At 37.5% G+C, this 26,881-nt stretch overlaps 1 protein-coding gene across 1 annotated transcript in view; it reads left to right on the top strand.

Annotated features, from left to right (window-relative positions):
* LOC114660786 (vesicular glutamate transporter 1) overlaps nucleotides 1-26,881 on the top strand; it is a 159,332-nt gene that overhangs the window by 90,234 nt on the left and 42,217 nt on the right. The window contains exon 2 of the mRNA XM_028813682.2: nucleotides 19,892-20,144. Coding sequence (XP_028669515.1) covers nucleotides 19,892-20,144 — 253 coding nt within the window. The remainder of the gene's footprint in view (nucleotides 1-19,891; nucleotides 20,145-26,881) is intronic.

Below are 26,881 nucleotides of genomic sequence, written 5' to 3' on the forward strand. Positions count from 1 at the left end.
ATTCAATCCCTAGCCCTAACCCAGAACCAGGGGGTCAACTTGTCTTAAATCTCTTACTTAAATGATTACACAACACAGGGACTCAAACACAGCTGATACAGACTTTTTAGTTTGTTTTTACCATCATGACTTTTGCACCAAAATACCCCCCAACTTTAAAATTGGGGGCAACTGTCCTCATGCCCACCCCCAAGAGATGGGGATTATGCCCAGATATCTTGAGCTCTGAGGTAACAGTGCAGCATCATGCTACTTAAATATATTGTGGTTTGTCCTCACCTGTTGTAATACTTTGCATGTTTCTCTATTATATTTAAAAAAATCCTGGGACAAGACAAGACTCTTTAGCCTGGGACAAGACGTGACTTTTTCAGAGAGATACTTTCACGTCCCAAGAGATGAGACTTTGTGCCAAGAGATTTAACCATGCCCGGGGCCGGAAATAAAAGACAAAGAGTAGATGACAAAGTAGAATGTCATAAAGAATTCAAAAACGCTGGTGCGATACACCTGCAGAGCAAGTTAGAGATAATGAAAATACTAAAATTCGAAAGTCTCAAAAAAATGATAGCAAAGCACAAACAAATGGAAATTATTACTCTGTGAAATAACTGAACAGTGAAAAGAGATCGAATATATTGTTTGGATTTAAACATTAAGTCGGAGACTTGTAGATTGTCTAATTCGTGTTGCCATCAGGGAAAAGTAGTGTTTCTTCCCAATGAAGAGGCATATCTGCGAGAATTAAAAGATGTGTTGTTTGGTGAAAGTGAAAACCACATAAGCGAGCGGCAGAGACGTGAAGTGGCTGGCACATAGCGCAGGCCGGGGAGTTTGACAAGCGAAGCAAGCAGGGGGCAAAGCCCCCTAGTATTTTATAAATGTTAAGGATTCAAATTACCAAACAATCTGCCTGCAGCTTGAAAAAAAAGCTGAACCAGCAGCATGCAGGTTAAAAAAACACTGAAAAAAAAACATATAGGAAAATACATCATGTCAGACCAAGAAAAAGTGCACTTCAGAGGATGTGGCTGCTTTAGAAGCAATGCCCTTCATTAAGTAGACTACTGCCCAGCAAATTCTAAACATTGTTTTAAAATAGAAATGTTGGAAGCATTTTGTAATCCTGAGCACTTCTAGTAGAGAAAGAGGAGCATACCACACTCAAAGATGTACAATAAAAACCTGTCTCATGAAGTAACATAGGACTAATAAGAATGAAGCCATGCTGAGAAAATCAAACACACAACCACGCAAATCCTCTCAACTTTCTTTTTTTTTCCATAGACCAATAAGTAACACCCCATAACTCTGGCTTCCTATATATCTGACCCTTGTGGTGAACCTTCACACAGTTTCAGCCGTCTGCTTTATCAGGCACTGCCCTTACCAACTGTGTGCACCATTACTTAAAAAATCATGTTCACCTTTATGTCCCCACATTTTCTGTATTTGTCTTTAATTATGTAGGGTTTATTGTACTGTCTCTGCATACTCTTTTAGTGTACTATGTTTAATTAACCACACTAGACCGTTTATGTTGTATTATTAAATTTTTCTTTGGCCTACAGTTTGAGCTATCATTCAATATTGGAAAGCTACATAAAGTGAAAATTGAAAACTGTTTCCTCCCACAGCCTAAGGTATTGTTTCTGAGATAATCAGAATCTATTATTTGCCCAGTAAGCGAGAGAGAGAGAGAGAGAGAGAGGGAGAGAGAGAGAGAGAGTAGGTGGGTGTGTATGTGTGTTTGTGTGTGTGCGGTGTGCGTGTGTGTGTGACAGTTCCTAACTGTCAAAAGCAGATGAAGAAAATTGATATACAGTATGGGTAATTTACTGATTGATAAGAGATGTGAAAATGTCTGAAACCCCTTATATTTTATGAATGCATCTGGAAGGGACACATTTGCTACACTGCAGTACCATGGCACTACAAATATAAAACAATAATCATATTTTTCTAGTTAAAATGTTTCCACATTTAAAGAATGTTCAATATGCAAAGATTTTAGTGAAGTGTGTTTTTCATTTTACAGTAAAGGACACCGACTTTCAAATTGATTAATTTTCACAAAATGTCATACAATCAAGCAACTATCTGTGATGTGCTTGTCATTTGTTACTCTGAAGAAAAATCAAGAAATTGAGGCTTAATTAGCTCAAGGCAAAATGTTTCCAAAAATTCCAAAACATTCTGTCATTTATCAGGCAGAAACTTAAATTGTAAAGAACTGCATTGGTTACATACAGTTTAATGGTAAGCATTTGGTTTAAATTGTATCTTCTTAATGTCCATGTTTTTCTTACATTATTTTTAGAGAGACCAATTATTAAGAACAGGCATATTGATATATTTATGTGATCATGAAAGCGTACCGGCCAGTATATGGAAGAGGAAAGCAACAAGGATGAAGGTCAAGTTCTTGTTTTAACGAACATGCTTGTTAAGATAGGTCACTGGTGTTCGACACCTCTCCGCTCACTGAACACAGAGGATCGTTACACCTGCGGCCCAGCTTAGAGCATGCGCACACCGTCAGCTCTCTCAACAGCCGGGTCGCCGGCGCGACTTGAAATTTGCATTCAAACATTCTCTTTGCCGTCAAATATGTAAATATGAAGTGCATGGATGGGACTCGACTTTATAGTGAAATGTGAACACTACTGCGATTAGCTTTAAAAACTAAATGTGAACGGAGTATAATTATGTAATTAATGCCAGTAGGGTTTTATCTTAAAAATAAACTTCGAAAAGTAACAGGTAATGCCTAAAAGGACAGAAAACGCAGTGTTCGATGTACCTGCAAACCGTCTATAGTAAACGTGACCCGTGGGGTAAGATTTAAATATTCCCTTGTACTTTATAGAAGAAGGAATACTATTTAGAGGGATTGATAAAAACAGCACGGAAGTAAAATTCAACTCTGATCTCTGAAAACTGAAATGTTAATACGCTCACATATTGAATTATTTGACTGACCTGCGGATCTGGCCCCATCGATTATGCTAAAACGGGAGCTTTTTAACCTGCTTGCAATAAATATCCATTAGCCCTTTCGCGAGGTCGACGCTGGCTTCAATAATGCATAAAGATTTTTTTTTCTTTCACATTAATAATTAAGTACCGGCAAATACATGCCAGACTTATTTAAGGGTCGAAGCCTTCCTAGTTTTTTTTCCTTGTTCAACATCCCGGAACAAGCCATTGCTGTACAATATGTAAAAATTTGCAGAACAGAAGTTGCAGTCTGATGGGATGCAAATATTTCGTTTCAAACACTACTAATATTCTAAAGTTAAGTGACGCAAGTGAAATATGTATAGGCTTTGGCACACGAGCATTCTCGCTCATACACTCCGATCTCTCCTGTTATTTCGAGTTGGTACGAATTGACGGCCCCCCTCCGCATCCAAATATGAGGGGTTTCTCCCGCCCGTCATATTTATGACAGCAGAATACTTTGTTTTTAATGTACAATAGGTAATAAGGCAGTTAGGTCGATACCGGTATTCATACAAAATCTTTTACACTTTATTTCAGTCTAATTTGTGGGAATTATATTAATATTCAGAAACAATAATACATTACACATCCGATAGCACAATAAATGATGCGAATTCAGAGTCGAACCGTAACACTGCTACAATGTATGTATTATGCTCAGTCTAAGGGGTCATTTCAAATAAAATATATCGCTAAGATGGGCTGGCACCAAATTCGGGTTTAGTTGCTGCGTTGCGGTCAGTACTGCCAGGTGAGGCCGCTGCTCCCCACAAGAATGAAACAGATTAGACGAGTTCGAATATGAATTGTTAATAATACCGAGCGCTTAATGACCATACAGCAGCTGGGAACAGCTCTACTGCACTGTATTAAAGAAAATTGCACACAATGAAAAATCAGTGACGTGGTACAACATGGAGCTGAGTTTGATTACTTTTTTACTTATTCCATCCATCCATTAGGTGAGAGTTTTCTTGAATGGTCTGGCGATGCAATGAAGGCAATAATAGTAATAGATCTGCCAAGGTGAGGTGCTTGGTGCACCGACCGACCAAGGTGTCTCGAGCTCATACAGCAGCCCGGAAATCCCACAGTCAGAGAGGTGATTAGAAGGTACATGGCTGCCTTTTCACGGAACAGTAGAGTGAAAACATCCATTTCTGTTTTTATTGCTACACCTTCCAGTATTGTGGATGTGAGGGTGCAGCCACAGAACTGTCATGCAGGGAGTGATGCAGAATGCAGCAATTGTATTATCTAATTCATTAAAGTAAATTAATTCCATTTGGACTTTCAATTAAATGTTTGCTTGTTTGCAAGCATTTCAGTCAATTAGTCCACCTTAAATCCAGTTTAATTTTCAGTTCATGTATAAACCTTTCTTATAGTGACTGTTCAGTTATGTATTTACTCATGCATACTACTAGAATCAAGTACACATGCTGCTCATCATTTTTATCAGGGAGTCAGTGAATAGCCAAGCTAAATCAACAGTGATTTCAGTGTTATTCTATGATACAAGCTTTTGAGGGTTAGTGTGATTTATCATGTATTTCTCCATACAGGGCACTAGAGAGCCAAAGCCTGCTTCAGGTTACAAGGCAGGAGGCAATCCATCATTTTATCATTGGGCACATACACCCTTAATCAATTATATTAAGCCTTTTCAGAGGTTGACATTCACACTTTTGGAATGTGCAAGGAAACTAGAGTACCTGGAGAAAACCTACACAGGATAATTCAAAAATTCAACACAGCAGGAGTGCAGATTAAGCCCAAGTCCTTGGTGCTGTAAGGCAGCAGCAAAAACTAATGTTTATACCAGAACCTGACTATTGTTATGCAAATATTGATTTTCTTTTTCAAAAACTACCTTTACCGTTTTATGGTCACAGCATGCCTCATCCTATTCCAGTACAATCCATCATAGGAAACAAGCCAGAATGGACTACTAGTCCATACTAGAGAAAGTGAAGACAGAATGTGCAGACTTGTGCTGTGTACCATGAAACCCCAATCCACTGACATGTTTTTAAGATGAGGACACATGTTCTTAATTGTATTATTATTATTATTATTATTGTTGTTGTTGTTGTTGTTGTTATTTTTGTTGTTGTTGTTGTTGTTGTTGCTGATGTTGTTATTTTATAGTCTTATAAATAAACGCTATTCTATATTGTAAAAGCTATAGTGTTATAACATGAGTTTCTAGGCTGGGTTCTAGAGGTGCAGTCAGAGTCTAAAGGGGGGGGGGTACATCCAGTGTCTATGTGGTTTTCCCAGGATAATTCTTTCTCCTGCACATTCCAATGAAGTGTATACTTTGTGTTATTAGTGGTTTTAAATTTGAAAGGTGCTGAGTAAAGGTGTGTGCAGAGCTGGTTCTAGGATTTTTTCTGTCCTAAAGGCAAAGTTGTAATTGGCGCCCCTTTCAGATGAATTATCACTGCCGAACCTGTACATTGAGACCTGGAGGAAGGACTGGGAACAGCAAAGTGTTTGGGACCCCGAACTCACAATTTCAGAATGTGAGTTATAACAACGCCTGTTTACAAGACTGTCTCAGAAAAATACACTCCTGAGGGTTGCCATTTAGGGAAATAAATAGGAATCTGGTTGGATTAGTAGAGTTTATTTATTGCTTTTAACTTTTCTCTAAGGAAAGTTAAGAAAAACATCTCATTTATTATTACTACAATTATGGCTTATTTTCTTTAGCTGTTTATTTAAATTGCCAGCTAAATGTGTGCCTTTGGTGATGGTGACATTACTGTAACATATACATGTCGTTTAAATTCATGCAATAAATTGAAAACTTAGCATAATGACAACATGCAGTGAAACTGAGAATATTTTGATTATCTTTAAATAGTAATCTTTACCCACAATGCCAATTTACCTTATGCTACTGTATGGAAATAACGCAACCTACCCATCCAAAAAAAAACGCCCAACTGTTTAGCGCGCCCAGCGCGAATCTCACAAATGCTGGTGAGCAACAGAGGACGGTATTTGTGTTTTAACACAAGTTTTAATGTATGTCCATTTGGGAGACGACCATAGTTTGGGTTAAGTCAGCTTTAAGCAATTCGCTCAAGAGCTATACTGTAGTCCTGTTGCCATTTTGATCTTTTAATTTTATTTCGCCATGTTTGTCTCTTCGATGCTACAGTTTGAGGGTTATTATTATTGGCATCGTCAGCATTGTTGTCTGTGTTATTGTTGGACTGTGTGGGTCGTCAGAAGCTAAAACCTGAACATCGCTAGTATGCGAAAATAATATAAAACAATATAATCGGACATACGCGTCGAGTCCGAGTGTTCATAGCTCTGTCTGTATTTGTTTAAAGATGTCACGTTAATTACCCAGGGCCGTTTATGGGAAACTGATTTTGCTGTGCATAGCGCAGGCGCTGCTGAAGCACAATATAAACATTTCTAGCTATGAGAACACTGGATATTGTGAATGCATTGAAATTTAAAGTTGACATAATTATGTATTGTGTCTCTGTATAATTTTTATGCCTATTTATGTACGTATCGTACCCCGGATGAATGGCATCTGAAAGAATTATATACTTTTCATTTATTTGTAATATATTGAAGTAATAAAGTTAAAAGAAAAAAAAAACATTTCTTTGTGTTCCGGTCCAGACAAATCTTTCTAAACAAAATAAAGGTAGTTGTCTCTACATGGAGCTGCAGTAATGCGTCCTAACCACTAGACACTTGCCTAGACTGCCTATGCCCAGAAACGGCCCTGGGCATGTGCATGGGATTGTATACCAAGCAGGATTTGACCTGCCAGTGCCCAGTGCTACCAGAAACAAAGAAAGCAACTTTGTATAAGAGTTTTGTATTCCATTCTCTCTGTCATTTAGTAAACATTTGTTAAAATCAAATGTCTGTTTTCACTTTGTGGTTAGTAGTACTATTCCTTAGATCATTCATTTATCCTGTTGCTTGGTCGATCAGTTTACGACCATAAACTGTCTGCCCTAGATAAACATTTTCAAGCCTTGTGAGTTTGTGTAGTTTTGTTCATTATAATATGTATTTATGTATGCATAATTAATATACTTTTAATATCTGCCTACATTTTCGTCCATTTCCTCAATAAAACTTCTAAAAAAGGATGTGGAACGTTATATACATACAGTAACCACGCCCTCCATCTTTTATTCCAGCTTATGTCGAATTTGCCGGTGGAAGTGGTAGAATTCAGCCGGTGTTTAGAATAAATCATGGCAGCATCAGGCCATTTGACAAAGGTAGTTTAGCGGTAACCGAGCTAACCCCTGTGCCTATACTGCATGTTTGCGATTTACATTCTTGGTTCGTTCTTATACTATATATAAATTATATCGAGCACTTGGAAAACGTGTACTTGGAGAACAACATGTGAATGAATGAGAAGATGACATGAATACGACTCTGAAAAACACGTCGTAATGATGGAAGAAACGCTGAGAATATTGTCTCTATCACCTTGTACACAATGATCGATGTCATTCTAAACATAATGAACTGCGGACTGCCAACTGATGTTCCTTAATAGTTTATACAAGGCAAATGAAGGTTTATTCCATTATCTGTGAAAGCATCATTTGAACAAACTACGAGACAGATTTATTTACGTTGTTTCTGTATAGTTTTGAAGAATCTTTAATCTAAAATAACATTCACATATACTTTTGATTAGCTTTTATTATACGTTCACCTTATTTTACTAATCCGGCTTTTATAGGGCATAGAGACAAAACAGAGAATAACGGAATTTACTCAAGCAATCTGTTGCGAAACCTTGAATCGTTTACCTCATTTTTGTGGTTTAAAATGCTGTTCTTGCATTTAGACCAAGGGTATAATAGTAGTAGTGCACTAACACATCTTCTCTGTGTTTCGTCTGGTATTCGTTTTACCTAACCAATGTTATAAATAACTTACATAATTTTAGTGATATATAAGCGGGAAATTAACGTCAGTTCTTACTGGAATGTATAACATATAAACTCGTACTTTATTTACAGGTATACTTGTATATTAAAATGCTTAGTTCCAGTTGTACATTAGTCTTCTTTCTTTCTTTCTTTCTTTCTTTCTTTCTTTCTTTCTTTCTTTCTTTCTTTCTTTCTTTCTTTCTGCCCTTAGAGATTTTTTTTAAATCTTCCCTTTAAATGTTTTGATAAAGCTTTAATGATTATCACCACTGCGTACACAAATTATGATAATGGCTTTGAAGTTAATGGATTTATAACACACTTGTTATTTGGAGCGACGACTCTTCATATTCATTTTTTTGTGTCACTATTGGAATTGTGCTCTGCTCTTATTCTTTATGACAAACAATTAAAAAAATAATTGTGCTCTATATTTCTATACAAACGCAAAAATATTATATGATTTGAAGAAATTTGTTAAAACCTTAATCCGACTTACGGTCGCAGGGGTAGGAGCTTCACCGTGAATCATGTTGAACAAGGCTGGTAACAGCAGGTCCATCTCCGGGTCGCCTCACTAGTACACTCTCACTCTTTACGCTCGCACACTAAGGCCAAATAAAAACTCCGATTTAACCGAACTCACAAGTCTTTAAGATTTTTGAGAAAAATCTGCTTAATCGGAAGAGCATTATAAACTGTGAGGACTTTCACATTTCATACAGAGCGAATGAATAGGGAATTTAAGAATGCATGTTATTATTTCGTTTATTGGGTTTATTGGTATCACTGAATTTACTAATGAATTCTGGCATAAAATATAAAACTAAATAACACATTATTAAATCGTTTAGTGTTATTATTAAATTACAAGCAATCTCATAACTTAAAAAAAGAAATATACTTTGAATAACTGTAGTAAGGTAATTCTATATTAAAGATACAGAACCCAATCAGAGGTGCTTCTTCTCACTTTTTTCCCGTTTGACTCTTGATTTTGGGGGTGCGCTTGTGTGAACAGGTGTTCTGCTACAGTCCTCCTTTGCCTCGTCCTTGCTGCTGCTGCAGAGCTCATTAGCACGACGGGTTCCGACTCCCCCACGGGTCCCTTGTCCGATTGTGTTTTATTGATGAGTCTAAACGTTCTGTGCGCCGCTAGAAATGCGTGGACTCGGAGGCCAAATCGACGGGACCAGATGGCTGTTCGTATGTTCACCAGCAGCCACTGCTGACGTTAATGAGGCCCGCAGGGTAGGGGGCTGAGCATAGAAATCTGTGATAACTGTGGGTCTACTCAGTTTCACTGTTCACTAATATGTGGAGACAACGAACGAATCGATGTTATTATTATTATTATTATTATTATTATTATTATTATTATTATTATTATTATTATTATTATTATTGTATTATTATTAGTAGTAGTAGTAGTAGTAATAGGGCTGTGTTGACATGCAGTGCATCAAACAAAGATACTCTTAAGTATAATAAAATAATTTTAACATAGTAGCAAATATCTGAAGTATATTGAAAAGAAGATATAAATGCACAAATAAGCATTTTAAGTAAGTAAAGACAATAGGGACGATATGCTAGCATTTTGAGAGTTGATCTTTCAATGCAGGCTCAATAGCTGTGCCACAGGCACTCATCAAAAGTACCAAAACTCAGTTTCTAATTCGACATCCCACGTTTTACACAAAAAATAAAAAAATAATAAATACTAACAATTAACAGCTACTCAAATTGGCTACGAAATTACAAGAGGCAAGAAAATTAAACTACATGAAGTCATAACCATGGTGTCATATAGACATGGAGTTCAGAAATAGTAATATTCTTGAGATTAAATCGATACCTACAAACAAATTTAAATTAAGGTTACCGGAATATCATCAGTTGAGAAGGAAATACTGGATAAATGGTGAGACATCATCCTGAGTGGACCTGCACTGAGATCAAACTACGCTCTAAAAATAATGATTCTTCACTGGCATTTAATGGTTCTTCACTTGGTTGCGTGGTTCCTTGTACAACAATTGCTAGACAAACCACAATTTCATTCTGAGACGAATTATTTGCATGTGAAGTTGCTCTTTGTACTTTGAAAACCCTGCTAATGTGTAGAAAAAAAATGAAATCTCTAATGTTTGGTAGGCTACAGGACAACTACATATTAAGAAAACCTGAATTTAGCCTGTATTATTGTATGCAGGAAGAGTCCTTTAAAATCATGACCCATTAGTACTTCACAAATCTGTACTGTTACAGATCTAAACAAAGAAAATATTCTTTCTAGAACCTTCATGCGATTGGGTCGTTTGTGAATAAAAAAATCACTCTGAAGAATTGCTATGGCAGCAGTATTTTTAAGAGTATGAGGAGAATGACTCAATTCCTTTTTTTGTCTTCATTTGTCGGGATTCATTTTAGAAACTGTATTCTGAACTTTCCACATCATCAGTGAGTGTAATAGAGCCTGGGAACCAAAGTCCCTAGTAACATGCACAGAAAAAGCTCAGATAAGCTTAAATTATTGTCCGGCCTTGCTTTTTCTATTACAAGGTCACGCGGAAACTAATTAAATGTTTTTGCCTGGATTTAATCATTTGCCATAAACACAAACCTAATACTAGTAATTCTTAGTCTTGTAAGGATAATATATACGTTTACCAATCAGCCTATAACCAGGGTGATCTTTTCGTGAATTTAGATTAAAGTCTACAGTACTTTGCAGTATAAGGTTTCCTTAAAGTGCAAACCTTCACGGAAAAGTACTACAGTTATTCAGTTGAATTTAGCCATTGGAATTGGTTACATATTCATTTCTAATCAACAATGTCTTATGGGCATTTGGAATGTTTGCTATTGGGTTTGTGCCTTACTTGTGGCTGATGACGTGTAGTATCGATGTCTGTGCGCTGTATCATATCATCATCCTCCAAAACTGCTCCCTAATTCACATCATCGCTGCTACTTGAGCTGTGCTGTCTCATCCTCTAGCACACAGATCCTTGTTTCACCCATCATCTCATTATTTGGCACTGCGACGCTGTTAGGTATAAGACCATTCTCTTTGTCAGACGGTTATTTATCATTGTTTCCTTTCACAAAGGTCACTGTCTGATTTCAGGAACTGAACGTGCTGAGTGTCTGTACGGATACCTGAAGCTTCAATTATTTGTAATACTATTTTAAAATGGAGGTATGGAAAACTACACTATTTAAAACATTATTTTCTATTAAATAAATAAAAACAAGAGGGGGGAATGCGAAGCTGTAGCAGCGAGGTTAAAGTAAATTTCCCCGAAGCCTCACGGTCTCTATACAGCAAACGCATTTTATCTCTAATTAGGCTACTTCTAATGAAGTTTGTGACGCTCGTAGGCGACTGCTCGGAGTTTTTCCACCTACTAGGTTGTAAGATGAGGCAGAACTGTACATCAGTTTCTCTTCTCCTCGTTAACTTGCCTGCCGCAAGTTTGGCTGTGGAACATCTGCCCACGCATCTCGCCTTCTGCGCCGTCGGCTTAATGAGTGTTTAACAACCAAGTATTTCTTTTATTACCTGTGAGTACAATCATGAATATCAGGATTAGTGCGCCTTCTGTCATGGTAGAACTGCATTTTCACAGTTCGGGTGGCTGATTTAATACCTCTAAATTTAAGATTGTAACAAATGTAGAGAAAAGCCAAGCTACAGATTGTAACAAACAAATGTAACTTCCTTATTAAATATAAGCTTTAATATTGACACGATTCCTTAATCCCCAATATTATTTACCAGTTAAGCCAAATTTCCAAACGTTTGTGAACCCATTAAGCGACTGAGCCTGTCTGAACGAGCTTGTTTTTCATATTTCGTACGATGTAGATTATGTTATGTTTTTAGCATTTACAGCTACTGCTGTACACTCATGCACAATTATGCAAAGGCTACCTGGAAGAGAAAAACCCAAAGAACCTTTAAATATGAATCAATTTTCTGTATTTGCTTTTTTTCTATTATAATGTCATATTAAAGCTTGGCTCTTCGTATCACTAAAGTTCTTAGGAGGTTAACAGAATAGGTTTACGCCCAGCCGCACGACTTTTTTTTTTTGATTGACACTCACGCCTCAAATGCTCAGTTTAATAATCTCTATGCATTATTTAGAGGTTCGGATTCTCTTTTCTGCTGGATGAGAGCTGGCAGGTTGCTTGGTACGATTTTTTACATATAATTTTTTTTTGAGCAAGTTGTTAAATTGTCGCCCACACTTGCAAATGCGTTTTCAGTTTTCTTCACTCATACAGAGACGTGCAGCACTTACCCTGAATGTGGGCATGGAACTGAGAATGCACTGAAAGACGGGGACATGTAGTAAAGAACGCGCAGGATTTGTCATATAGCAAATATCTGCATAATATAAATGAGGGCAGCATTTGAACATCCATAAAGGTCCGATCTTTTTACACACGTACATCGCTTGCAAGAGATTATTTTCAATTGCAGACCTGCAGTCAAGAGTCACAAATACTAACTGTATGTCCACCTCATAATTTTGTCTCAAGAACAAGGAGGATGATTCCTGCGTGCTGTGAGAGAGGCAAAAAATCGCAGAAATCGCAGTTTAGAGTACCTTCGGGAGTTGTTTAGTGGATGATGTAAAGGTAGAGGTGATGTTTCTAGTAAGCTACACTATATGTAGGGAAACATCATTTAACACTCTTCTTTACAGCTTAATTAGGCTCGCGTCGTCGAATCCTTTAAAGATATACCTGTATTCTGTATCTTGATGTCTGCTATGTATATCTTGTTCTGTAATTGGTTCTGTTTTTAAAACGGTTTTTCATTAAAAAAAAAAAAAAAACACGGCATATAGAATGTTTAGAAATACATTCATACTTTCAGCATTGTCGTGTTATTTTGTAACCCGCTAAATCCAGATCAGGGTTGGGTTGGTGGTTCCTGGAGCCTATCCCAACTAGCATTAGGGCGCAAGTCAGGAGCAAGCCATGGACACGGCGCAGGTCTTTCGTAGGGCGAACATACACACACTAACACTAAGCACACCATAGGGCCAATTTAGCGTCGTCAGTTAACCAAACGTGCATGCCTTTGGACTCCGGGACTCCACGCAGACATGATATGAACAAGCAAACTTCACGCAGGGCTGACCATGGACGCGAACCCATGTCTCCTGTGAAGCAACAGCATTTACCACTACGTCACCGTGCCGCCATTTCAGCATTGTATTTATAGGGCTGGGAATCGATTAAAAATGAACTAATTAATCGCATAAATGTATGGAATTAATCGCGATTAATCTCATCTAACACTAAAACATGTAATTATAAAAATAATACATAAATCATGAAGTAAATGCACACTGAATCATACATTCAATGTCGAATGAACACAAAGGAATTAAGAAAAAATAATGGTATGATTTAAACTTAAACAATGACATTAAATCTGAATTTTTGATAAAATACTGCTTGAGCAAGTACAACTTGAATGTGAATGCCTTTTCGAAAAGCAACTTGAAAGGAAGGCAATAAGAAAGCGAGGCCAATGTATTAATTTCAGATTAGCATAGCAGATATGACAAGGACGTGTCAAATTAAAAATGAAACGATCCAAACGACTGTAGACTTTGAATGCACTGCTGAAGACTGATTTAATTGTCCCGCCACTTCAGACACTTTGGCACGTGTATAGATTTAATGATTTTGTAATTGGCAGACTCGTGGTGTGCCTTGGCATTTTTTGGGGGATTACAAAAAGCGTTCCACCATAGAAAAACGTTTGGAAAACACTGCACTACCTACACCTTTGCTCCTGGAACGCTAAAAAACATATCGTAGCTATAGGTCGCTTAAAAATTGACAACGTGCATTACCTGGGTGCTTATGTTGCGTTCTTTGCGTATATTACCGAAGATACTGCAAACTGGAATAATGGGTAGGGATAATCATTATACGTCTGTTTCGAAGAATTGTGTTATTATATTAGGGCAGTAAGCACTGTAAGCTATTAATACAGAGGTATTAGAGGCTTATTTTGTTTTTAGTGCAACTCCAAGATAACATAGAACTTATGCAATATGACATCGATTCGATCTTCTTACACAAACATGAACACTTCTCTAGCAATGCACCAGGTCTGCTCTAAACCTACCCCTTTCCTTCCACTCCCCCACACCTATGTCAGTAGGTATAAGTCAAGAAAATGAGCACCGATGCTACGTATTGACATGTGGCGTATCGTTGTGAACCCCTTAATACAAAATGTTAAACCATCCATCCATCCATTTTCCAACCCGCTGAATCCGAATACAGGGTCACGGGGGTCTGCTGGAGCCAATCCCAGCCAACACAGGGCACAAGGCAGGGAACCAATCCTGGGCAGGGTGCCAACCCACCGCAGGACACACACAAACACACCCACACACCAAGCACACACTAGGGCCAATTTAGAATCGCCAATCCACCTAACCTGCATGTCTTTGGACTGTGGGAGGAAACCGGAGCGCCCGGAAGAAACCCACGCAGACACGGGGAGAACATGCAAACTCCACGCAGGGAGGACCCGGGAATCGAACCCAGGTCCCCAGGTGTCCCAACTGCGAGGCAGCAGCGCTACCCACTGCGCCACCGTGCCGCCCAAAATGTTAAACCTTTAAATGAAAATTACATTTCATAAACTTTTTCAAGGTATAATATAAACACGGTAGGGATGTGTCTATAATTCTTTCGGTACAAGTTTATCTTATTTGTATACTGTTTCGTAATGTTAATATACATATATACAGGTACAGTATATGAAAATGCGGCCCTGACCAAAGCACTGCCAGAGATGTCTGCTTCATTGCCGACCCGGGATGCGACAATATTTTTTAATGCGTTAATCAAACCACATTAATCAACCATTACACTATAAACTCATTAAAATCAAAATGTTGTAATGAGAATTACTAAAATTCATAGCAGCATTGTCTATATAATTTTAAATAGAGAACTCAGGTAAAGCTGCTAATGTACTTGCTCAAAGATGAACAGGAAGTGGAGAATGGATGATAGTAAAATGACCAGTTTTGCTACTTCACAATGTTTGATCACTGAACGTGGAGCTTTTTGGGCCTGTACCACCCTTCATGTGACACACAAATTGCACCTGTGGTCAAAGCACTATGAGGTGAAAATGCTTCCAACAGTACTATCAAGCCACAAAGCAGTAAAAACAATAACTAGATTTATGATAACAAAATGTTATTCTTTAGTAAACGTAATATATGCAGTAACAGTAATAATAAGGGTAAAAGTGTGTATTTACATACTGTACTTCTATTACATTATTAAGCAGTTGGAGTGTTTTAGGAATTCTTTAAGACCATGTATTTTATTGTTCTTCAGGTGATGCCATAGTGTCCCCATTTTGATGCCACTATATTGTTTATATGAATGAACTCCATTGCTTGTCATATTGGTTTATGACCTGTGATGTCATTACACTACCGCTTTAAAGTATGGGATTCTGACTGGTAACGTTAACTTATTAGATAACCATGTATTACAATCTGTTAATTGTGCTACTTGAAATTAAATGTTACAGAAAAGGTGTAACCTTTATAGAATGCAGCCAGGGCCCTTGCCCAGCCAGGACGCCTTCACACTGGGAGGACCTGGGGAGCAAGCTTGGCCAGGGCATTACCTCCTCCGGGACTCTAGATGGCAAACCCCCAGGGTTGCAGCAGTGCCTCAGACTCCCATGGGGCTTCATGGGAGTTGGAGTTTGGTGCAGCCCTGTTGGGATCCACAGGCGCTGCCTACGGGTGCTGCAGCAGGAGCCGCTGAGCCCTGATGGGCAGTTCTTCTGTCACACCCGGAAATGAGTCATCAAGCACCTGGAGCACTTCCAGGTGCCTTATAAAAGGAGTCAGCAGCCACTACTTGGGGAGCCAGAGTCGGGAAGAGGAAGACGAAGCTTGACCAGAGGAGTGGAGGAGAAAGGAGAGACAGAGATGGAAGAGAATTTGGTTGTGTGCTGTGCTTATTCTGAGACTGTGTTATACTTGTGGGAAATGGGGGTAATGAGGTAAAAAGAGAATAAGAAATCAGTGTGTGCCTTGAACTTGTGTCACATGCTTGCCTGTGTCGGGTTCAGGTGGCAGTGCCAGCCTGGGTAGTCCACAGCTCTCACAACCTACTCTCTGAACTCTCAAATCTAAAAGAGTTCATCTAAAACAAATGAGTATTTTGATCTTTGCTTATATTTTTGGCTTTTGGTTTACATTTTTGGTTTTAAAGTTCTGTTTGTTATTTTTCTTCGATATCAATCTGCATTTGAATTCTATCCTAAAGGCTTAAAATGCAACCGTTATGTTGTTTCCATGGTACACACAGAAGAAAAATAACATTCACAAAAAGTGTTATTAGAATTTATTTGTCAAACATGCTTATTTCAATACTAGGTCACGGACTGCCAATCCTTTTACTGCAGCAGTGGGTACCAGAATAAATCCAACGCAGAGTGGGGTAACAGTCTGTCCCAGGGTGCACACCAACAGATGACCAATTCCTACTCATCACAATAGAAAAGGCAGCCCTGTGGAACAAATTGATAACACCAGGAGATGAGAGAGAGAGAGATAGTCAAAGACAGGCAGGGGTCAGAAGGAAATTAACCAAAAACACCAAAGCCCAATACACAAACCAAAGGCTAAAGCCAAATATACAAAGCCCTGGATTTTTAAGATGACTTTTAAATAGCTAAACACAACACAATCATTTGCATAGCTTTCCAGAAACTTAGATAAAAAAAACTTAAGAAATAGCATTAACAATAATGTAGCCATTGTTGTGGACATTTGAGATCTGAGTGTGAAGACTGGAGAATCTGGCTTTAATGGTTTTAACTTTTGTTTTAGGAGGCTTGAACAAGGAGTTAAAAACTTTAGTCCCACTAGAGGGGAATATCACTGTCAAACCATGGCTAGTAATGGGGTAAACGCCATGTCTTTATAAATACAAAGATTTATATAATTTTAAATAAAAAGGTATATTCTTCACAAAACAGCTTTTAACAAAAATGAACATCCAAAAGATCCAAAGCAAACAAATCAAGATAGAGATATTCACACAGTCCTCAAAATGCAGAGGGTTAAAAATCTAGAAATCCAATAAATGAAATAACCACAAGTAAACTCACCACTCCCAGGCACATTCAAAATGAACCACCATGAAATGTTGGAGTCCCTCCAGATTATAGGGCAGAAGTGACAGACAGGATGGCCTGCCTGTTGAAAGAACACCCACAAAATACATGGAACGTAACACAGGCAGCTTACATAAACAAAATCAAAAGCAAAGGTCAACATAAAACAAAGAATCAAAAATAAATAAAAAAGACAAAAAACATGAATTTGAACTACAGCCAGGGGAGAAACCCTTGTTGAGATTTGATAGAAAAGAACTCAGTAGCATGTCCTTCTTTATCTTTCCTTTCCCAATTTGTAGAGCTAATGGCTGAAGAAAAATGAACATTACTTTAATAATTTGTATCAGGACAAGTAAGAACACTTAACTTTTGGCAATATACACCCTAGGAACTTTAAAACTGCCACCAACTACAATCTCAAAAATATCCATTAGAGAATGTATTATTTAGCAGTCAGGTCATCAGCATGATGGCAAACAAACAAATCATTTATTATGAAAGGACATTCCGATACATCAGCACTTATTAAGAAGAAATGGCTCAATTGCAAACCATCTGAGAAGAATTATAAATACTGCACACAGTGTCCAGCACTAAAAAATGACCACAGGAGTAATGGATTGATGGCGTAAGGTTTGAAAAAAAAAAAATCATATTTGACAGTTTAACTCTTGTTTTACTTTTATCAAACAATTTGAACCTCATCATCTTTCTTTTTAAGAGAACTAATGTTAAATTAAGATGAAAAAGACTGGTCTGATCTCTGGGGATGTAGTAGGAGTCCTGTCTGCAGCTTGTGACCCTTAATTTTACAGTTACCACATGCTTCCTGAAACATGGGTACTATCACCACCTTTAAAACACACACATACCTTAAATCTGGCACCAAAGGACAAAACACACACGCACTAGAATCACCTAGCTCTACTATTCATGCTAGTAGAACATTTGGAAATAAACAGATGTTAAGGAACAGGAAGGCATGTCATCAGAACAAGAATATCTGGTAGATCAGCAACACAGGATCATGTGTGTTTCTGAGTTTCTTGTCTGTTTAGCCGTGTTAACATGGCTTGGTTCAAAAGAGAGGTCCAAAGGTTTGATGTCTGGAGCACTCAGATGTCATGCCATTGTGACAGACAGAGAGACCTGTGATGTCTACTTTTGTTATCATCTTCTTCAAGTACTAATCACATCCAGGCTGTTAGAGGTGATTAGTAAATAAGGTTTGTCATATCTAGAAGGCATCATCCATGCTAAATGATGACCAGAAAAATAGGCTTCATTGTTCATCCAAGTACTATATTTTCACAGTTTCCTTATTTTTCTGGTGGTTACAACATGATAATTGCATATCAGGATGTTTCCAGTTATTGATGATGCTTGTTGTGCTGTGTTAGTTCGGTTGTGTTGCCATATGTAACACAAACTCTTATCACTGCCCAATCAGAAAACATGGATAAAGAAATAATCCTGTTTCTTGCACAAAGGCCATCATGCACTATAAATGATGCGTACTTGATGTGTATCTTTTTGTTTATTAATCACCTCTAACAACAGGCTGATTGCCTCCTGAGTATTAGTATGTGAGAATGTAAACAACAGTAGCGGGTTAGACTAACTAGATACGGCCAACTATTGGGCCATACTGAGAAGCAAAGGGTCTTTTAGTATGTGTGATCAAGGATAAATAATAAAGAAGTCTGCACATTTCTTTTGTGATTCTTGACTTTGAAATCTTTAGCTTTCCAATTTAAGTACAATTTCCAATTTTTGTTTTGGTTTTGGTAATTTAATTAACGTATTTTTGGTATTTGATCCATTTTTGACACTATGACTACTATTCATCTCCTGGTCCATGTTTTTTATCCTTCTTTTCTTAGCCTTTATGCAGAATATAATCAAATACTATGGTTGTTGCCATGCATATTGCTAATCACACAGCAGGAGTTCTCAATGTTAGATGGCAATCAACCACCTTGACAGAGGATTGCAACAGATTGCTTAGGCTGTGCCACAGTCTGGAAGTAGAAAAGTATGTTCTTCCACTTAGCAGTCTTCCATTATTATGCTGTCCACATGCCAAAAACAGAAAAGATTCCGTGAAGAACTGCAAGATGTTAATATCAAGAGAAAGCAGAAAAACTGCTTTAGGGAACTGTTGACCTAGCAGTGGTCCTGTACGCCTTGCTGGTTTGAAATGTGGGCAGAAGGAAGCCTGCCCACTGGCATTAATCATGTGATAGCACTGGGAGTGGACTTAGAGTTTCTAAAGTAGCCCCCTTAGGAATTTCTGAGGTAAATCACAGGAGTTATGATGATGGAGTAGAAGACTATTCTTTTCTACAATTAGGGCAGGTACAGTTTATTGATGGAAATGTATACTCTGACGGTTTATAAGTAGATAGAATATTCAAACAAAAAAAAATCTGGATTCTTGTTTATCATTATGATAGATTCCACCAACACATGTATGGAATTTCTGCAACTATCCAAAAGTACACAACAAAAAATCAGCATCCATTGGCAGAAAACCTCATGCCTGGTGTGGGTGTGTAAGAGTAGAGCAAACTCTTAAATACAAAATAATTTGAGTCAATGAAGAGTTCTCATTAGCTTTGGAGTACAGATAAGTGCAATTTACATTATAAGGAATGTCATTTCAATTTTATAAGTCATTAAAAGCCAGTTAGTGGCACTGGGAGTTATCTTTCTTTCAAGAAACCTTTTTGTTTTTGTCCAGGGTGTTAGAGAAGAAGCAGGCCAATGGCGAGACCATTGAGCTTACTGAGGAAGGCCGGCCAGTTGAGATGAAAGAACACTCTCGTCCTATGGTGGACTGCACGTGTTTTGGTTTACCTCGCCGTTACATCATCGCCATCCTCAGTGGCATTGGCTTTTGCATTTCATTTGGCATCCGCTGCAACCTGGGTGTAGCCATTGTGAGCATGGTGAACAACAACACAATCTATGAAGGAGGCAAAGTCATCATTCAGGTCAGTGGGCTGCAGAAGCAAGTAGCAAGACAATGGCTAAAACTGAATTATTTATGTTTGTATTTGTTTTATATTTTGCTGAAATAAAATCATAAAAAGTCACTTACAGTATATTGCAATTGCAAAAATAACATAATTAATTAATATCTTACATAATAACCAATAGGGCGGCACGATGGTGTAATGGGTAGCGCTGCTGCCTCGCAATTAGGAGACCCAGGTTCGCTTCCTGGGTCCTCCCTGCATGGAGTTTGCATGTTCTCCCCGTGTTTGTGTGGGTTTCCTCTGGGTACTCCGGTTTCCTCCCACAGTCCAAAGACATGCAGGTTAGGTGCATTGGCAATTCTAAATTGTTCCTGGTGTGTGTGTGTGTGTGTGCCCTGCGGTGGGCTAGTGCCCTGCCCAGGGTTTGTTTCCTGCCTTGCGCCCTGTGTTGACTGGTATTGGCTCCGGCAGACCCCCTTGACCCTGTAGTTGGGATATAGCGGGTTGGATAATAGATGAATGGATGGATAATAACCAATATCAAAAAGTGATTTTCAGTGCATTTACCGTAACATATAATCAGTCTTCTGGAGGTGTAGTAATGAAGTATCTCATGAATCCACTGTCCTGGGTTCAAATCCCAAGCTTGCTGTCGGTGCAGAGTTTGCAAGTTATCCCCATAACTCCATGTGTTTTTCTCTGAGCTCTGCTATATTTTTTCTTCCACATTCCCAAAGACATGCACGTAAGGTAAATTGCATTTTGTAAACTGGCAGAATGTGGAAGCATGTGAGTGGATCCTAAAATAGAGATGAACATCCAGGATGGTTCTTGCCTTGTAGCCAATGGCGCCAGCAACTTCAATGTGATTGGTAATAAAAATAAATAAATAAATAAAATGCACAATTTGTGCAATCATCAATTTCAACATTAAAGTTCCCTTTGTCAAAAAAAGTGCACTTCCTCCATCCAGGTGAATTATTTTAAAACCTCAGTAAATTTAAAATTTCCACTACATTGTAATATGGGGAGCAAAAGATATGAAGAGTTGGGATCCCAGATGAGAAAACCTTCATTTAATGAAGCAATTTTCTGGTCAAACTGATACTGTTTCTCATTAAGAGGTGTCTTTTATGCAGCATAAAGAAGGTGGGTTTTAATGAGGGAGAAAGTGATGTCAGCCATCTATGGGTGGGAACAAGAATGAAAGGAAATGCTGTAATGCTGTGTTACTCCATTTCCAGTGCCCCTGCCTATCATTAAATCAGTCCCCATAAGACAATCATGAGGTTTCTTTGTTTGATAACATACAGTGTTAAGTCAAGGCAACTTTCAAATTTTAAAAATTAATATGTTTTGACCAGGTTCATTCATTGTCTTATGTTTATGTTCCTTTTCCTTGTATTTTTTGTTCATTTTTCAATTATTTAATATTGTTACCTTTGTTAATATTGTTCTGATCATTTGTCATTTATTATTTATGCTTAAAATATTTGTGTACTCTTTGTTTAAATGTCATTATGTCAGTTGCAGTGTACCTGAGATACAGCATCCTCCATAATATTTGTGACAATTATCTATTTTTCCTTGTTTTACCCTTGTGCTCCACAGTTTAAAATTACAAATCAACCAATTAATACATGACTAAAGTGCACATTGCAGACTTTTATTTAAGGGTATTTGCATACATTTTGGTCAAGGAAAAATGTGTCTTTGTCCCAAACATTATGGAGGGCAGCATAGTACCACACTAGCTGCAGATGAAGACCAGACTACGTTGTATGGTACCAAGAGGAGACAATCCTCTAGTCTAAGTGCTGTTGCAGTGAACAGTGGAACAAGATTAGTACCAAGTTTAATTAATTCACATCTAGCTTTGTTGTTGTTTCATGTTTCTCCTCAGTTTGCTCAGCTGGCCCTTTGACTGTCTGTTAACAGGCAATTAATGTCTCGAGTGTTAGACAATATTATTCGACTGTGGCTGCAATAGGAATTTAGGATGCTGCTATCACCCCGTTCCCTCAACTCCAGACTGGACGGTCAGAATTACCCAAGCATTCCCTAATAGCCAGATTAAACCAACAGTCATCAAAGTGTATAAAACACCTAGTCAGAGCCTGCACAATATTAGTAAAGAATTTCTCATCACAGCACAGACTTCACTCTGAAGGAATACAGGATGAAAGAAAGTTGCAGTGTCATTCCCAAACCAATCGTCAAGCAGTTTTTTAATTAGAGACAATGACTCTGGGTCTTTTTAACAAAGATTAATAATGGATAAATGTATGTTGATCCATATTTTTCATTTTCTTATGTTATGCAACATAAAAACTGACATGCATTGCTTGTTTTTTCTTATGCATTTAGTTAAATATTATTGATTCAGTACTATGCTATACTACAGTCCACATATAAACATAAAATATGGTTTCATTATTTTTTAATGACATATTTGTGCTTTTTCATGTCCCTAACAATCTCTCTCATACATGCAGAATTCATTTTGTAACTTTACTTACTATACTACAGTATGTCTGTTAAACCTGCTCACGAGATGGTCTAAGGTAGTATGCAACTTTGATCCACATCTCCCATCCAAAAAGCATGCTGTGACTGCAGTTAGTCTTGGTCTTGATCCACTGCTAGTCTGTAGATATGAGTCACACTGCAATGGTGCTAATCCTAAAGTTAGTCTTGTAACCATAAATGAATACTGAGACCAGATCAGCACAGGATCATCCCCAGCTTAGAGCACACTGCAACTACCTGTTTATGTTCCATGTATTTTGTGGGTGGTTCCTCCAAAAGGTGGGGCCACCTGTCAATCACCATAGAGGGTCTGCTCCCAGCCCTTTAAAGGCTCATGGGATTTGCAGTCCCTCAATGGTGCATTGTATATATGCTGATGATTTGGTGAGGTTTCTCCTGTTTTGCTTTTCTTTGTTTTTACTAGCTTTTTGATATTTTTTGCTATGTTTAAGGATTTTGAATTTTGATTTATGTATTGGGGACTTGGTTTCAATTCATCTTTAATTTTATGTGGATTTTTGTCGACTTGTATCTAACCTATCTGGAGTTTTTACAGTTTCACCCCCTGGTGAGACATTTTCAAGATTAATAACTCTAAGTCTTTCTTGTGTACAGGCCTAGTTGGGCCTTACGCCTCCAATTTTCCTGGGTCAGGCTTGCCTTGGGTGAGATCTGTTTTGTTGGCTTGTGGGCCTAACTCCTTCACTATTTTGTGGAGGCAGAATCACAACAAAAACACTGGAATGAGAATGTTGTGTATTACGTTATCATCAGTTTACATACCATGTACTACTGAAAAACAATATATAGCTATTACAAAAGTAACAAGTAGCTTTTGTCATTTAGCAATTTTCATAGTGTAGTGTACTATATCAAAAAAGCATTTTATGAATCACAGAAAAAGAAAACAATTTTTGTTATTTTATTTTTATAGCTTGCTCCTTACAGTAGGCCTGTGCATGAGAATACTGAGTGGTGTACTGGTATATTATACAACATTGGCACCTGCCTTGCTGCTAGGATAGGCTCTGTCCTCAACCAGGAACCTAAACTAGATTAGGTGGGTTTGAAAATAGATTGGTAAATAGGCCTGACTTTACCATATAGGTGAACTAGGCAGCAGCCTAGCACATCCAAAAGTGGGGGCTGCATTTCTTGTAAATCTCCCTGTCAATCAAATATACATATAACCCCATGCTCGAAATACCATGGTGAACTCCCCCACACTCTTCAATTTTATATACATGTATATATGCCCAAAAATTATGATGCCCTATATAAGTATGAAAAAATATAAAGTTTAGGCACCATTTTTACAGAGAAGCAAAAATGCTAGATCCAGTCCTGTTGGTAGATGAACTGCTTCTTAGTAAACACTGTTCTATTTTTCTTTGCAAAAATTAATTACATTTTTATAAAGAGTAATTTTCTACCTTGTAAAAAACCTTGCATTTAAAAAAGCATTACAAAAAATCATTCAGTCTTTTAATTTTATTCATTGAAATAAATATCACAAAGAAGTTAACATGGTTAAGCTCAATGTGCTCTTACTCCTCTTTATTAAATAGCATGTTTAATTGCAAGAAGTAGTATGCAGGACTTTATAATGCAATAGCAAAAGGTATTGTAATACTTAGATACTTTAAAATGGAGTTTTTAAGGGCTTGCTTCAGTCACTTACTGCTATATGACACAAACAAAGTCTTATTTAAAATCTTGATACATAACACTAAGTCTATGCCTGCGGTTTAATTATTCCAACTCAAAAGTGCTAACATCGATGTGTCAAGTTTTGAAAAGAGCAGGCATTTGGTAAGGCCTTGTGACATAAGAATAATTTATTAATAGGTACACCTACGTATCAGCCCCTTTTAAATTGCTTTTCATAGCAAGCTCTATCAGAAGGTTATTTACAACATTCCAATATACTATTTTTTCTATGATGGTGCCATCCTTTTCCTGTCTGACATTTCAATACTGTATAGGAGAAACTGAAACCTATACTATATCAGTGGAATAATACATGGCATAAATGGGCAAAGTCAAAAGAATGGGTTCCCTTTTCACTAAGTTTTTAATGTGTAAGCATTTAATAATTTCTGTTCTTTTTTTTTTTCTTTTTTTGAATGGCTTTCCACATGATCATCTGAGTTCAAAACTGTGTTTTCTGTTTCAGAGTAAACTGATAGCCCTGACTAGGCCATATGACACTAAGTAAATGACACCTGAGCCAAGTATACAAAATGCACACTTGACATAGTCTGATTGAACCAACACGAGAGTTGTATCTTTAGGTCCTGGAGCTGGCTGGGGTCGTTCACTCACACCAGTTAAGGTAGCACAGCACCCATAGACAAGACAGCTTTCATGTGGTGTCAGCTTGAATAAGTGTAAGTTCTATTAAATTAAATGATAACAAGACAGAGCCACAACTTAAGGACTTAAATGCATCTCTCAAATATAGGATCTTCTCAAGTCATAACCTCATCATCTATAGAAAGCTTCAGTGGCAATCATCAGAATTTTGATTCATATATTTAAGTTGTAGTCATGACTTTGCATTTTCCTTTTCATATCAACACCCTTATCTGTCCATACCTCTCCTTGTCAAATATTGAAATCCTTTTTCATGCTTTTACAAAGTTCCACATGGGTTACATTACTTAAAGACTGCATTAAGTTTATACATCAATTGCTAAATGCCTAATACCAGATGCAGAAAACTGTTTTTTTGCATCCCATGATCAGCTACAATAGCTTTGTTGTGATCTGCATGTTATACTGGAGGCTCCAGTGGATAGTTTTGTTCTGGTAACCAATGCTTAGAGGATGTTCAGATGTCCTGCTTAGAAAGTTTGTGAGAAGGAAAAAGGTGTGCTAATAAAAGAGAACAGCTTGTCACTACTGGTCTCCTGCTTTGTTGAACAGAATGTTTGTTACAGATATTGCAATAATCAATTATAAAGCTCTGTCTACAACAACACTCCACAATATATTTTTGGCCAATGCATTTATTGAACTAACAAGTTTTAAAATATAATGCAACTGTTTATATCCAACTTATTTACAATTACAGCTCAGGGTTACACAGTAAGCCTGAGGTGGAAATTGTTCTGACCAAACATGGATTTACAGTCCATTGATTAGATATTTTACCCACATACACAGAATTTGTATCTGCTCTGGTCTTGCTATACCACAGTGTGAAAGAACTAAGATTGTTAGATGCTTGTCTTCTTGCTGGGCCAGAGTTTCAATATAAAATTAAATTCTCATATTTAATGGTGTCCTAGTCTTGTGGCTCCTTTTTATTAATCATCCCTTCCTACTGTAAGTTAGTTTGTGAGGCACCTCCTTATTTTTGACTTCTTGAAAACTCTAAAATGGACCGTGGTTAGGTGTAGGTCCTAGGTTCAGTAGTACGATATTATCTTTTCTTGATCCTTTCCAAGTGTCTCTGAGTGCCTTTCAATACCTTAAATTTAGGTTAAGTTTTTGTAATTCTATTCTGTTTTGTTGATTTTAATATTAATAATTTATTGTGGTCTACTTTTTTTCTGATTTGTGACATTATATATTTTAAATGGCTGTGTCTAAGGGGCTGAACTTGATCATTCAGAGTTGCTTTCTCAGATGTAAGTGCTAACCCATGCTGTCCCACATTTTTTAAAATGAAAGATGTTATATACTGTTTTTTTCTGTGATTGATTGATCCTATAACAGAGATCTCTGTGAAAAGTTCTATTTTGAATAAAGATTAATACATTGCTTGTTTGAAGAAGAATACCAAGCATAAGAAGTAGTTAATTCATACACATTTGAACAAGGCCCAAAAGACCATCAGTTATTTCTGCAAGGTGACTTGTTGTTAGAATGGCTTTTAAGTATGCTATTCATTATTAGGGGTACTACTTATGCACAGACTGGTAATTCATTATTTTGTTCAAGAGTTTTCCTTTGCACATATTTTTTTTTGCTGTTAAGCACTCAACCACTACTGCCTACACTAAAGTGTAATTTTAATGAGAATGTTAGGTTCTAAACAGCTATTTCTTATGGATTGTCCAAAACCATTCAGCAGCAGCATACAGCAAAATCCATACTCCATAAAAGGGAGAGGCTGCTGGTCCATACTCTCAAACACCAATAGAAGACATCAACTCCATATATGGATGCTTGCTTGTTCTGTCCTTTTTTTACCAGTCCATGTGACTCATTGTTTG

The sequence above is a fragment of the Erpetoichthys calabaricus genome, chromosome 11 (assembly GCF_900747795.2).
Source record: "Erpetoichthys calabaricus chromosome 11, fErpCal1.3, whole genome shotgun sequence".
Classification (NCBI taxonomy): domain Eukaryota; kingdom Metazoa; phylum Chordata; class Cladistia; order Polypteriformes; family Polypteridae; genus Erpetoichthys; species Erpetoichthys calabaricus.